Source organism: Rhagoletis zephyria, unplaced genomic scaffold (genome assembly GCF_001687245.7).
Source record: "Rhagoletis zephyria isolate East Lansing unplaced genomic scaffold, Rhagoletis_zephyria_1.1 Rzeph_scaffold_12675, whole genome shotgun sequence".
In the NCBI taxonomy this organism is placed as follows: domain Eukaryota; kingdom Metazoa; phylum Arthropoda; class Insecta; order Diptera; family Tephritidae; genus Rhagoletis; species Rhagoletis zephyria.
The window spans coordinates 1,115-16,403 of record NW_016169749.1 but is presented as its reverse complement, the minus strand read 5'-3'; the positions used below and the strand labels follow the sequence as shown (position 1 = coordinate 16,403).

At 38.4% G+C, this 15,289-nt stretch overlaps 1 protein-coding gene across 1 annotated transcript; it reads right to left on the bottom strand.

Moving 5' to 3' along the window:
- Positions 1–421: 421 nt before the first annotated feature.
- On the bottom strand, positions 422–3,168 carry LOC108377773 (glypican-6-like; the record flags this gene model as incomplete). Its single annotated transcript, XM_017634046.1, has 2 exons — positions 422–656; positions 3,004–3,168. Coding segments are annotated over 2 exons (400 nt in total), but the record flags the coding sequence as incomplete, so codon positions are not given.
- Positions 3,169–15,289: the final 12,121 nt, after the last annotated feature.

The following is a 15,289-nucleotide window of genomic DNA, read 5'->3' as shown; positions in this document are numbered from 1 at the left end:
TTTTTCGTATATGATTCCCATTGAGAACGTTCTCGAAAGTTTTGTTTTCATTTGGTTTTGGTTTTGAAGCGTTCTTGAGAACAAAACTACGACAGCGGCATTTACTTTCGATCCCACCTTTTCTTCTCGGTAACATAAATTTTGTGTTTGAAGTGCAGAGAAATTTTAAAACCTACCTGAGAAAACGGCTCTTAGACAAATTCAAAGTGCTATAAAGACTTGGTGGGTATCGAGCTATTCGGATTTTGATTTGAATACAATGCAGAGCCGCTATCAAGGTGGACGAATTCTAAGTTGCCGGCCCATGCCAAATAACATAGGGGAATAAATTATTCTAGAGACTGCGGATTCGTCTCTAATGACCACCTCTCCAACCTATTTAATGCATTAAATAAATAAGCATTCGCTAATTTTCACTTACTTCTCATCAAACGAATACTGCCCATTCAGCACCTGGAACATTTTCTGGTAGAGTGTATTGAAGAATTTATCCATCACATCCAGCAAATCGGTGCGTCCACGTGTATAGTAATTTTCCAATTCATTAAATAAATCGGAGAAAACATAGGAATTTTGCTGATAGATGACGCCATAAGTGCGTGTGAACATATTGTGGAACTCCTCCTTGGATTCGCTCAATAATTTACGGAAGATGGCTGCAAAGACGATAAATCGTGGATATAAATAAACTTTATTAGAAAACAATTTGAAATAAAATCCAATGCTAAAATAATTATAAAACGGAAATAGGTTGTAAAAAGGGTAAGACTGAGAGGAAATCAAAATTTTCACTCCGTCATAGTCGATTAGGGCTGCTTGCGGGTGCGCATGCGCGGCAGTTGGTTACAAAATTTGACACAACGCATATAATTGAGACTTCCGCCAACACTACTCCGCGCTTCTTAAGCGATTTAAATTTGATTTATGCTTATTTGTGTACAAACGAGAAATTAGATTTGCCTTGTTTCGGCAGCTCTGCAATCGTTAAGCGAGAATAATTGGAAAATTCGACATCCGCCAAACAAAAGTTGTTGACACAAGCAGCAGTATATGCAAGTTACAAGCTAATTTTACAAATTACATCAATGCATGCACTCTTTAAGCGAGCGTCCCGCACTGCATGCGCACCACGCGTTCAATATGCACGCTTCATTTGACAGCCTCTTGTAGTGCCACCGGAGGAGGCTCCGCCGCATCAGCACCCCGACTAACACGAGCAATGTGTCATGTGACACACAACAGATATGTGGATAGCCTTAGGTGAACAAATCGCCTACATTTGATCTATGCATATCAAAGGCGCTTGCATGTGAGTACCCCCCACTTTTTTGGTCGCTTGCTTTTGCCACGCAACCATCTTCTATCCGTTCAAGTGGGTGTCAAATTAATTGTGTCATAGAAAATTACACAGGCGTGTGTACAAGCGCACATATTTATATGCTTGAATTTCCGCAGTAGCATGTTTGGCTTGCGTCGACCTTTCTTTTCAAGCGTACTGCGGCTAGTACTTTCCTAACTGAAAGATGTTGTTGTTTGAGCAATCTATAATTTATTGGGTTTCTGAAGAGGGAAAACTCGAAACTGAATCAGTGGAATTTATGAAATTTTAGACAACCATTTAACCACAAATCAGTTACATGTACTTATATGTGCATAACTCTTATAGGAGATGACAGATACGATATTTAGCACGAAATTTAGCGATATTTGATTCTTCAAAAATTTTCATCGTTTTCGTTTTTAAACCTCCAAAATTTTAGGTAGAAATAATAGATGCACGTTCGTGTGAAAATGTGAAAATGGGTGATGGCTTTCTTGCATCGCATAATGTAAAGTCAGCTAGTATATATAATTAGGAGTTAAGACATTTTGGACAAATCAGCTGTTAAGTGGATCTCATCCGTTCCTATACGTAAACCTATACAAAATTGAGTTCGGATAAACACGACGCTAAAAACCTAGAAGAAATATGCTGCTGAACCGTTATTGAACTCAATGTCAGCCGGATCGGCGAGTAGTGTAACTTTTTTTTTTTGAAGAGCGACTAACAAATTAGTTGCCGGCTAAACCGAATTTTCTCGGCCTGTTTAATTTCGCAACCGGCTAAATCTAGCCGGAAAACGGCTAAAATGAACTCAACATATGTTCGACAGGTACCTTCCGCAAGCTCAATATGTACCGTAAAGACAATACTAGTAGACATCTGCCATTGACAAAGGCCAATTATAGTTGCTTTATAAGGCCTTCCGTTAGCTCAGAGAACAGTTTTTTTCCGACTGAAGGAATTGTACGGACTACGTGAGGTCGGACTCGCAATAAGTTCAGGATATTTTTTTTCAGTTTGCTTCTTTATGCAAAATAATTCCCAAAATAACTCTTTCAATATAGTATGAATCGATCAAGTAAATAAAATTTAGAGCTTTGGCGTGATACTGTCCAATTGTGTTACACTCGGTACGGCTAAATATACCGTCAGCGTCAAAAATGCTCATACCCTGAAGTTATGACGATGTTAATTACTTATACATATTTTCAATACTAAATTTTTCTTGTTTTTTTTTTACAAAAATATAGTTCATTCAACAGCAAGAAGCACAAGAATAAATTTTTTTAATTTCATACAGTACTTGGGAAAATGCAAGAAATTTTCATCGAAATTTTCAATTTTTCAATTATATTTCTTAGAAAATTTTGGAGTATGCAGTTTTGTAGCCTAAGAAATTATAATAGATATTATAAAGTGCAAGCACGTACCTTCTTTCATATAAAAAGAAGATTGTGTTAATGCGTTACATGGAAGAAAATGCGGACAAAAATCAACTTTTTAGTAACTTTTAGCGATTTGAAACCTAGACTTAGACTACAAAACTGCATATTCAAATATTTTGTTGTGTGTAAAATTTACTATTGCGGGCTGTTATCAGTTACCCTTCGAAATATAATCGGCATTACGAGGGTCCTGTTTCTACGTTTTAACAATTAACTTGTAATTCTTTTACTCACAATTAAATTTTTGTGCTTTCGCCGTCAGTGCATTCGACATTTTCGTTATCTGATCCTTGGATTGCCTCTCCAGCTGGATGCGCGATTGCAGCGCCATGCGCGTCTCCATGTTGTACGTACAGCAGGTGCCGACCGAAGGTGATTCACAGTAACGTAGTACCATTTCTGAAAGAAAGAGAGAGAGAAAAAATGGCATAAGTTATAAAATTTGGACGAAATTTAAATAATAAATAACAGCGAAATACGAGTATTTAAGCAATGGCCTGCAAATATTTACAAAAGAATTTATTACGTAAGTGTAAATGAGTTTCTATATGACGCTAGCAGGTAGCCAAGCTAAGCAAGAATGCAGAGCAAATGGAGTGCAACGTGTCGGAGATGCGCTTGTTGGAATTTTTTTTCAGATTGCACTAAATTTCTATTTGTGCGCATTGCTACACATGTGAATAGATTTTTTGGTTTATTTACATATGTACATGTGTTTGTGTGTACTTATTTATGCAATAATGCGCTACATTGCTTGCCTAAAGATTGAGATAGTATTCTAAATTGAAGAGATAGCGTGGAAAAGTGGCAAGCGGGAAATAACGCTGTTGTCTGTTCCACGAAATGCCACCATACACGCGGCTCGGTGCAGCGCTTCTTCAACAGAATCCGGCTTGTGAGCGCTTCACGTGAAATACAATACAATGGGGAATGCAAATAAGAGAAAGAATATTTCGTGAGCCTCATATTTAAGCAATTTTAAATTTAAAGTTTAAATGCTGACTGCTGATTACTCATAGTAGCAGCAGCAGTATTTCTTTCGCAAGCCAGCCAGACATCCAACTTATTTACTTAAGTAATTTACACGTTACTCCTTGGCCTGCGCACAGTCACACATACATACTCGAAAAACGTACAAGAGTCCATATACACAATTCGCTTGCTAGGTAGTTAAAACCCGATGCCAATACAAAACCACCTCTTTCACCTCCGAGCCAAAACATTCCTCAGCGGCAGCTAAAATATTTCGATGCCTCGGTTCATCTCAGTTGGAGTAGTCGGAAATGAAGTGTAAAGAATTCCAAATCAATAAGCGCGCTGCTGCATGCCACGCTGACGCACTCCCGCACTTACACACTCTCCTTCACATTTTGCCTTTGTACGCTGCTAGTGAAAAAATAACCAGCTTTCGACAGTCCATTTAAATGCGCGCAATTACATCGAATTATGTGGTGTTTGGCTGCTTGCAATTCATGGATAGGCTATCATCCTTGGGCCCCTTTCGCCCCTTTGCGTTGCACCTGAAGTCGTTTGTGGCATGTGTAATGTGTGCAGCAGGCATGAGTACCTCGTAAAATAAACATCCAAAAACGAAGTAAAATGGGGAGTACATATACATATATATACGTATGTACATCGAACGAGGCTTAATGAATTGCCTGGCGGTAATACTCATCGACTGGCAGTCACAAAAACAAACGAAAATGAAAATGGAATGCTGCGTGGTACTGGCGGAGTTTTGTGAGGCTACATAAATTTTTCACTTTTTCGCTATTTTTGTGTGCTTTTTATGACCAATACCACCTACATGTGCACATATCTATGCACATAATCACAAACAGACATTGCAATTCGCTACATTTTTCATCAATAAATTAAGCCTTTTTCATTGGTTTATGCGTGAGTGTATGTGTTTGCATACGCGCACTTTTTTTTGCTTTTTTTTGTTTTTTAAACAAATGAAGTGTGAAGTGGCAGCGCCTGAAAGCGCGCCACAGGCTCCACTGTTCATTGTCCGCTTGCATTGCTCTGTTGTTTGTGTTTTGAAAAGCAATTAATTAGTTGAGGCAAGAAATCATTGCCTATTCGACTTTTTAATTGCCTGTACAAACTACTTTGTGGCGTGCAGCGTGAATCACCTGCTGTTCGGTGGCACAATTGAGTGAACGTAAACGAAGAAATGAGGCGAAAATTTACAATACCACGATGAAGAAATTTCGAAAATGCAGAAAATTCAATGCAAACTGAAAAGTTGGTGGAAATACATGCGTGTTTGTTTAAGAGAAATGCTAGACGAAACGTCACTGGCATCTATTAAACATAAATTAAGAACTCATTAAGAGCAACGTTTTTTTTTTTTGAAATCCAATTGCTGGACCACCCAAGTTACGAATCATGTTAGCATCAGACACATTTTAGTTGAGGTAACAGATGGAGACAACTTTTTGAAAATTAATTTTTGTCACTAAATTAAAATAACTTTAATGTGCATACATACATATTTGACCCGAAATAAAGAAGATCACCATCTCACCAAAAACGTGTGTGTCGGCCGTTTGTTTAATCGTAAAATTTCATTAAGAAAAATTGCTTTCGTGATCAAAAAAAATTTTGAGATGGGTACATTTGCGCACTGGCATATCGTTGCCGCCAAAAAGCAACTGCACTACCAGGTCCCGTTTTTATAACTTCGTAATACTACTTATATGTGCAAATATCAATAAATAGTTATTTATAACAAAACTAACGGTTTAAATATGTAATTTACTTGCTAAAATCGAGAAAATCAGGAAATTTCTAGTGCAACTCGTATAAAATCTACTTTTATTAAAGTATAATTTCTTGGGCTATCTGACCTAAAGCTAAGCCCCGAGCTTTAGGTCAGACGTTCATTTGTAGGTTCTAAGGAATAGAATGACAGGTATTAAACAAATGTGCCAGTTACCAAATGTAAAAAAAGGCGGCCTACAGCTGTAACTGCATTTCGCGTATTTTATAAAAAGCGCGAATTTTCTTGTGGTAGTCGTTGAGCGGTTCTTATTTTACATTTGTAATAATAAAATATACTTCTTTTCTTCTTCAGGAGAAGAGTCCTAGGTTAAGGGACAACGTGGTACTTAACATTTCTAAAAAATCGTTTTGAGAAAAGGGCCTTTTCCAATAGCTCCAATTTTTCTCCAAGAGTATGCGGTTGATTTCGTATATCTCCGTACGAAGTTCCAGTACTCTACCATGAACACTTCCAGATATATGGAGTATGAAAAAATTCGGTTTGTATTGTATGGATNGTACGAAGTTCCAGTACTCTACCATGAACACTTCCAGATATATGGAGTATGAAAAAATTCGGTTTGTATTGTATGGATGCTTGGGACACGTGCGGCAGGTGTCTGAAGTTTCAAAAAAATCGCTTCAGCCGTTCTCGAGCTTTGCGAACACTAAAAAAAACGGCTTTCAAAATATATATTAGTATAAATAGATATATTATACATTATATTATACTGTGGCTGTATCCGTTGTTTCTGATTGTCTAAAAAAAAAACTTGCCTAGAGACGAATTCGCCCTTTGCTATGGTGGTTACTCAAAGCTTTTTATATTCGCAATTTCATGAAAATTGGAAAACAGGATCCTGTGACCTTATCCAGGCAAAAGGCTACCTACGTACAAGATTTTAATCAAATCGGACCATAGATACGATTTTTCGAATAGATCGGTCTCTGGTCCACTTCGCGGAAAAAGGATCATTTATGCTAATCTAGACAAAAAGCTACATACGTACCAAATTTTAAGCAAATTAGACCATAAATACAATTTTTTCAAATAGATAAATAGATAGATTTATGCTAATCTACGTAAGCAAATCTGACCATAAATACGATTGAATAGATCGGCCCCTGGTCCATTTCCCGGAAAAAAAGATCCTATATGCTAGTCTAGGCAAAAAGCTACCTACGTACCAAACTTTAAGCAAATCGGACCATAATAAGATTTTTTCGAAAAGATCGGTCCCTGTTCCACCTACCGGTCAAAAGAATTTTTTTTGCCTAAAACATGGTGGTTGCTGAAAGCCATTTATGTACAAAATTTCATGAAAATCGGACCAGCCGTTCGGGAGATTACCTGTTACAAAAAAAAGGAACTTCTTTTTATATAATTAGTATAGATGTTATCTCTTAGGATAATAGTGTAAGGTTGCCACTTATTTTCGATTTTACACAATTTATCTAAAACATCGCAATATGGAAGGTATTGTTGAGAACTTTGGACAGAAAATATTTTCCATCAGGATTGCCAAGCTTCTATGTAATATAAATTTTTATTTTGTTAATTTCAGTCGAAATTTTTTATGTATACACAGTACATATACGCCCAAGACCATTCATTACAGCGTATTTCGGAATTGGGTTTCCACCTAAATTTTAGAGTAAGGAATTTACTTAATAAATATCGAAACCCTATTTTTTTTTTGTTTATTTCCAAAATGTTTTTTTATGCTATCCAAATCTTGGAAACTTTAAAAGGTACATATATGCACTGCGGGCAAAGCTCGGTCAACCTGGTACTTCTAAAAAAAATAACAACGACTGATTTCCAAACACCTACCAATTCTTTTACGTCGCTAACTGCCGTCACTGCCATCACTAATCATTTTTAAGCTGCTGACGCTAAAACCACATTCCCCGTCTATGTGGCATTCGTATTATTTGAACCCTTTTGTTATTGCATACTTTTATTGCCAACAATTTTGTGTAATTGTTATGACGGCAAAATGTCAAATGCTGGTTTTATAAATGTCAGCATGTATGTAAGCAGCGTTGCCGTTGTACGGCTAAAGGGAAATTTGACTCTTTTTAAGCGCCAATACCCTTTGACCCGACTTTTTAAAAATTTGGATTTTTTGACCCTTTTTAAAGATTATGTGCGACTCTGGCCCCTTTTCTGAATTTTTTTTTAGGAAATGTTATCCGAACCCTGCTATTAAAAAATATTTCCTCCTATAAGTACGAAAAAATGCATCACTTAAACCTGTCAAAGGACCGCTTTTTTGTGCCAAGCTTGTCCCGCTATTTTGTTTTTAAATTCAACAGATTTACTCTTTTACTAGTGAAGAAAAGCAAAAATAATAAGGTGACCCTTTTGTTCGTCAATGACCCCTTTTTTGCGGATTTCCGAAAATTCTCAACGGCAACACTGTATGTAAGTATGGTGAAGCAACTAACGAAGTGTGTGCATGTGGACGTGCTTGTGGGTACTTTGCATGGCATAACCATATCGACCTTATCTAAATTGCTTGGACCATAATTATAAAAATTTATGCTAACGCGTCAGTTTAGCGAGTTAGTGGGTATGCAAGAACGAGTGAATGGCATGAAGGGAATAAGCTTAATTGCATGCTATTCGTAACGAGGATTTTAATGGTTGCATGCGAGTTGAGAGATTTGGATTTTAACTCGTTGAAGAGCAGGAAAAATATTTTCTCCTAAGAGTACAATTTTACTCATAATTAAATTTTTAAGTTGTAAGGTGTTATGTTTTTCGGTGCTTTTTCAATGTGTCTCATTTACGCATATTTTTTAAATTGCAATTAATTTTAAAAATTAAGAGGAAAAAATGGGAAAAAAAAAATGTATGTACAGTTTTTGAATTACTAAAATTGATGTCTCTTTTTAAATGGCAAAAAATGTATGTCCGTCCAGTTTTTAAATTGCGACCGATCAAATATATGTCCTGTTTTGTGTTGGCCAAAAATTATTTCCAGTTTTTAGACGGCAAAACATTTATGACCATTGTTTAGGTCTAATTTTTCAATTAACGTTTCTAAAAGTGCAAAATGTATGTCTGTTTTTAGTTGACCAAAAATGTATGCCCAGTTCTTAAGTTAAAAGTATTTAATGTTCGGCTCCGCTCGAACTTAGACTTTCTTACTTGTTTATGTACAATTTTTGAATGAACAAAAACGTATGTCCACTTTTCAATTGACAAAAATTTTGTTTCAAAATAATTAAATTAATTCTAATATCCACGTAGAGGAGACCTCTGGTCCAAGCAACATCCAACAGGGCAAACCTCCAAGTTTAGTATTTCTGCCTAGAAGAAGCTTCTCTTACAACTATTTTCCACTCGAGGGCGACGTACATAAACCTGTAGGTCAAGCACAGGCAAATGTAAATTTTAATGCTCACAATTTCCACATCATCCAAAATCGCTTTATAATTCCACAACCAGCAGTTACCAGACACCGCCAACAACACTACATACAACAATGAAAAAAAAATCCATAAACATCTTCATAAAGCACAGAGCAATAAACTCAATAAAAGTCCATTTGTTTACATAAACAAATTTGTTTAATGCTATAAAAATGCAGTTTAAAGTACACAAAAGCCAATTGAAGACAAAATAAGGGAACATAAAACGCCAAAGAGAAAATCAATATTATTGACTTTGGGTAAATATTTGAAAGTTACCCTGCAATAAGTGATACAAATACATACACAAACAATCCTCAGAAAAAAGAACGAAAGAAGTAGAAAAGTGCATTTTACAAACTTAAAATAAAAGCAAATAAAAGCAAACCACTAAGCAACGAAAGGCATAACAAAAACACATTCAAGTGAAGCGAAGACATTTGTAGGTAAAGGCAAGAAACAAAAACGTAAACTAAGTACTACATTGTTTTTAAGGCTAGGAACTCCATGGAAGGGAGGTGGGTGACGAACAAAATGGCAAATAATTGTCTGGCAATTCAGGATTTCAGGGTTGCGAGCAACAACAAAGGGCGATCAGCCAGTGGCGGACACATACACGCACACATAAAAGGAAGGTGTCAAGCCAGTATAATAAATGACCTTTAGCAAACGCCAAGCGCCGCTGCTTGTCTGCCGGTCGATGAGGGTGTTTGGGACCGCTGCTAAAGTGCTGTTCATGAAAAGTTTAAACTCTAGGGCGAACAAACTCTGCAGCAAAGCATAAACGAAAGTATGCATGTGGGAGTAAATATGCTGTGGACGGGCAGTGATTGTTTGCTGTGCGACGGCCAAGCCAGATGAAATTAAACAAAGTGATACTGTTTTTTTTTTTTAATGAAAAATGAGCGGAAGGGATGGACTGTGAAAAAAAAACGAAACTCAATGAACAAAAAATCGATTAAGCTTTGTTGAAAAAGTAGTACAACTTTAACGGTTTGTTTGTGTTGTCGATAACTACTAAAGTAAGTAAAGTAGCTGCATAAAACAACCCTGGAACAAGTAAGGGATGTGTGTGTGTGTGTGTGTGGCAGAGAAATGGTAGTAAGGAAAAGTGGTGGTGCATGAGATGGAGTTAGCAGGTTATGACGGGGCAAACAGCAGCGGAAACGGGAATCGTGCTGAGCTAGGGCGCGGCGCTGCCGGAAATGATTCTGAGCACATTTTTCAGATTACAAGAATTTCAGATAAAACGCCACTAGTAAAAAAAAATACAACAGAAAAGGCGTAAGCTTTAAAGCAGCAAAAAATGTTGAGCTGAAAGGGGAAAAAACCTGCAGGCGTTAAAGCCCGAAGGACTTTGTTGGCAGCTGCGGTGCATTGAATGAATGGAGCGGCGTGTTTGCGTACGCAAAGCAGAACGGGCAAAAAATAAAAGGATGCATGATGGAAGAAAAAAAAAACAAAAAATGAATGAATCTGCTGATTCAGGAACGAAGTGGAGCAGCAAGGCGAGCTGGGATGGGGCGGGGCGATGAAAAGCGGTCGCAAATGAATAAATGCGTGTGAAACCAAATGTGCAAAAGGGCCGCCGCTGAGAGAGGACGCGTTGCATAGTCACTGAAAGCGGACTAAAGTTGAATGGCCAACCACAATAAAGCAAACAGCAATAACAAATGGCAACAGCAGGCAACAAAAAAAAAGACTGCAATACAAGCCATCAACTACAGCAGAGCAAAAAGCCGTTAACAGTTAGCACAAAATGAAATAACGGGCTGTTTTGTATTAGAGAGTTGGTAGGCGAAGGGAAGGAAAGCAATGAGGACCAAATTGGTAACTGGCAAAAAACAGGCACTCGCACTACAGCTACTACACTGAGCACAAGTAGGCCGCTTCACTCTGATGACTGTTACGCTATGCCGACTAAGGAATCCATTTAAAATGATTTACTGTAACGACCTAACGTAAACAAAGGACACACAGCAAGCGATAGCGCCATACAGCCGCGTTATGTTATCGAGCTATAGAGGCAGCTAGCTGCAAACATCCAGTCAGCCAAGTACTCAGTCAAACAACTTCCAGCCTATGGTGATAGTGCGGAACTTTGGCAAACAAACAAACAAAGACACCCTTTAACTAACTTGTAAATACATATACGCATAAATACATGTGTATGAAAGTGTACATACCCAGCAGGAAATATGGCTAGTTTGTACCTTACTTTTAACTACCCAGTAGTCTACTAGTTGTAACTTTTTATTTTTTTTTTCCATCGGGCCGTAACTAATTACTTTTGAAGGGCGATAATTATAAAGAGAGAACTGCATTTTATTAGTGCAGAAAAAAGTATACACTGGGAAAAGGGTTTAGTAACGTCAACAAATCATGTTTCTCTCAACACATGATTTGGTTATAGTTACCAAATAATGTATTGAGAGAATATATATATTAGGATGAATTTTTTCTGAGTGTATTCAAAGTAACTTTAATATGAAGATATTTGAAAAGAAAATAGTTTAAAGAAAACAAACTCCCGAAAAGGTGCGCATGACTTTACAACTCACTTTAATTTGGCTTGTTATAGTCGATTAAAAGTGAGGTATTTATTGAAGTCCCGCAAAAAGCTAACTATTTACAAGTTGGTTATTTTTTTATCAATTGCATTTTTTTCTGCAGGGTAGTACGTATGTATGTATGTAAGTGTATGTGTATGTATAACTAACTGCCCCAGCATGGTTTACCAACCACCAAGTATCCTTCAGGCACATGTCGTCCTATTAGAGTTGGGGATTCTAGATATTTAGGGCAACAGCCCGTACGGCATAACTCGCTGTGATGTTGTACGCCGGCAAAAATGTTGCAATGTAGCAAGTGTAGCATACGGTCTAGTTGTAAGAGTGGACTAAATATTGCAACAAGGGGTAAATGAAATATTGACTTTAAGCGAACGAGAGTTAAAGAAGAGCGACAGAGTTTAAGGCAGTAGGGGAAGTTTTTTTTTTATGGAAAAACTGAAAATAAAACGAAAATAGTAGCGTTCATTCAAAGCGTTAAAGATCCAATGAAATTTCTATGTATCTCTACGAGTGATAGGCTAGCAGGGCATTCAAGAGCAAATCGGCTAATCGTGACACCTGCAAAAATTCGTGTTATTTCTGAGCTTGTATTTGCAAAAGCGAAGAAGTCCAATCTGTAACAACATAACACAAGACCACCTGGAAAAAGCCCAACTATCGTCCAGTCAAATTACCTTGCCCGAGTATGGATTGTAAGATTCAGCAACGTGCAATGGGTAAACCGCTAAACAGCTCTCCGCAACGTCAGAAGCAAACTTGGTATATCAGGCAGGCTTTCTCTAGTTGAGTTGTTAAAGACCGAATCGCACTTATTCAAAGCAAATAAATATTTGCTTCTTGAAAAGAGCCCTACTTGAAAGGTTTTTATAGTTCGGCTCGCCTCTTCCCATCTCCATGTATGCAATCGGACTACTGTGCAACAAAATGTCTACTCCAGATGAAAGGTGGGATTTAAAACTGCATACACAACGGTTATACGTTCTTTGCTATGCCATCTGAGATTCCGTTTTAGATAAGAATAATAACGGTAATCTCGTGTCTAACACCTCTTTTTTTCGCTGTAGGCATACGCATATGATAAGCTGCAGAAAACCTGGCACACAACTAGATAGAATACGGCCTACGCCCAGAGAGATATTAGGGTCGGATTCTCAAGAAACTTGGTCATTATTACAGTAGCTTTTTGTGTGCTGGTAATCCCACTATTCTGCCTCGCAAACAAGATCTCTGCTAGAACCCCTCAGAGGAACGATTGGGAAAAGTATACCGACATAGACAAAAGGCCTGCTGCCAATTTTACTGGTAGGTCAAAGTGGAATAAGAAAATGTGAAATGATAGTCAAATATGGCCACTTTCAACGAAAAGAGTACTAAGGTTATAATTGCCTTTCAGCGCACTTTCAATGGTGCAGTGATAGGTTATCGGGGACATTATTTAATGTTGTATCTTTAAGAACAGCGGCTGCTGTGGTGTAGTGGTAAGCAGTGTGCGCTTCTACTCCTAAGGGCCTGGGTTCAAGCGCTGGTCAAAGCAACATCGCAAAAAATTAGAAAACACGTTTTTTCTTAACAGCGGTCGCCACATGGCAGGCAATGGCAAACCTCAGATGTATTTCTGCCGTGAAAAAAAGCTCCTAATAAAAATACAATCGCCGTTCGGAGTCGGCGTAAAACAGTGGGCCACCCCCCTTTGTGTGACAACATCAAGGCGCACGCTACAAATCGGAGGAGATGCTCGGCCAAACACTAACATATGTGTAAGCGCCAATATATTATTATTATTTTTAAGAACAAGCTAGAGCGCGTGCGGTTCGCTCAGCAATTAGACTCAAAAGCTCTGCCGGAAGAAATGAACCGGAGCCTTCCGTGGCTGGACCCAAAAGGATCCTTCTTCACGCACATTCCTCTTAGGGACGAATGGGAGAATGGTAGTCTCTGGAGTAGAGGTCCAATAAATATCTTCACGGATGAATCAAAGCTGGATGGAAAGCAAGTGTCTACTGTCAGGAACTCTCAGTAGATCTTATGTTCAGACTGCCGGATTTCTGCAGCGTCTTTCAGGCCGAGGTGGCCGCTATAAAAGGGGCAGATTATTGTCTCCGAGAGAGTGTAGAAACTTTATAGATAAAAGAGAGTCAGAATATATTAATTTAACTTGAACAAAATGAAATCNTGTAGATCTTATGTTCAGACTGCCGGATTTCTGCAGCGTCTTTCAGGCCGAGGTGGCCGCTATAAAAGGGGCAGATTATTGGCTAGGCACCAATGTAGACTAGGAGGGTAAATATCTACACTGATAGTCAAGCGGCAATCAGGGTGCTGGGATCGCTAATGATATGCTCAAAACTGGTCGGGGAATGCCTGACCTCTCTCTCAACCGCCTTTCACAGTCGGCTCAGCGAGCGCTGAGCGAAAACCCCGACATGCAAAGTCCTTCTGGCCGGTTGTTGATGCTCTACCATATGAAAACCTTAAGGAAATAAGATTTAATTTATGTGGCGCCACAATCGGATGCACTGGCCTAACTGTGACGATCTGTTCTGTCAACCAAACGCAATCTAACTTAACCTACACATAAACCTTTCACGCCCCAAGCCAGTGACGCTCTGCACCTAAGCAACGGTATGCGCGCTCTTTAAGGGCTGAAGGAGTGCGACCAGAAAGAAAGTACTAACTGTCTCCGAGAGAGTGTAGAAACTTTAGAGATAAAAGAGAGTCAGAATATATTAATTTAACTTGAACAAAATGAAATCAGAAACCTTTAACTCCGAAACATTTGAAAAAGAAGTGCTGCCAAAGACCAGCACACAAAATACTAATAAAATACTACCACTGCTTGCGAGCTAAACTACTCCATTTGGCGAGCCCGCAAGGACACACAAAAATGTTACGTAGCAAAAGGAACAGGCGCCCAGGGACCAACAGCCAGCTGCTGACAGTCGCCGCCACTAACGTTGACTGAGTCACTAAAAGCACGTAACGGTTGATGAACGCACACATTTTTATCTGCTTACTTTTTGTGCAATGCTTCTGTCTGGCTACAAATATCCTGCAAGTTTGCCTACAAAATACAAATCGGTGCTAGATATGTAAATAGGAAAGAGGACAACAACGGCAAGAAGTGGAAAAGCGGAAGCGAAAACGGCGCACTGAAAGCTGTTGAATGATATGAAAATGGCTATGTAAAATTGGAGAGATGTGTGTGTGAGTACGTAGAACAACACCACGTCTGCGAGCTTGCCGGTGAAAAGAACTTAGCAGAATGGGGTCGTTGTACGCTTTCAATTTCACTTTCAATGCATGAATTCACGTAGAGGAAGTTGGGGAGAAAAGTAAGGAATCAAGGTAGCGAGAGGAAGAAAAATTTTCACTTTGCAACACAATTTCGTTAGACAGTTTTCGATTTTTACAACCCTGCGCGTGCTGTTAGTTTAAGTTAGTTAAACTTGTGGAGGAAGTGAGGTTAGGTCGTTTTGGTAATTTTTTTTTTGCAACCGCTTTTTTCAACCGCCTTTTTCAGTTTACACACATACACTCCTTTGCTCACACGCTGTTTAAAGGTGTTCAACGTAAGCGGCTTTTAGAAGAAAAGTAGAAAATGTAAATGGAAATGATGAAAAATATGATTTCGCGCATCAGCTGGCATCCGTTACCACCCAACGTTAGTTAGGCAGCAGTCTTTTTTTTACGCTGACGTTTTTTGTTATTATTATTGCCGGCAAGGAAAGCCGTATGCTTCGTTTTTCCTTGTCTCGCGC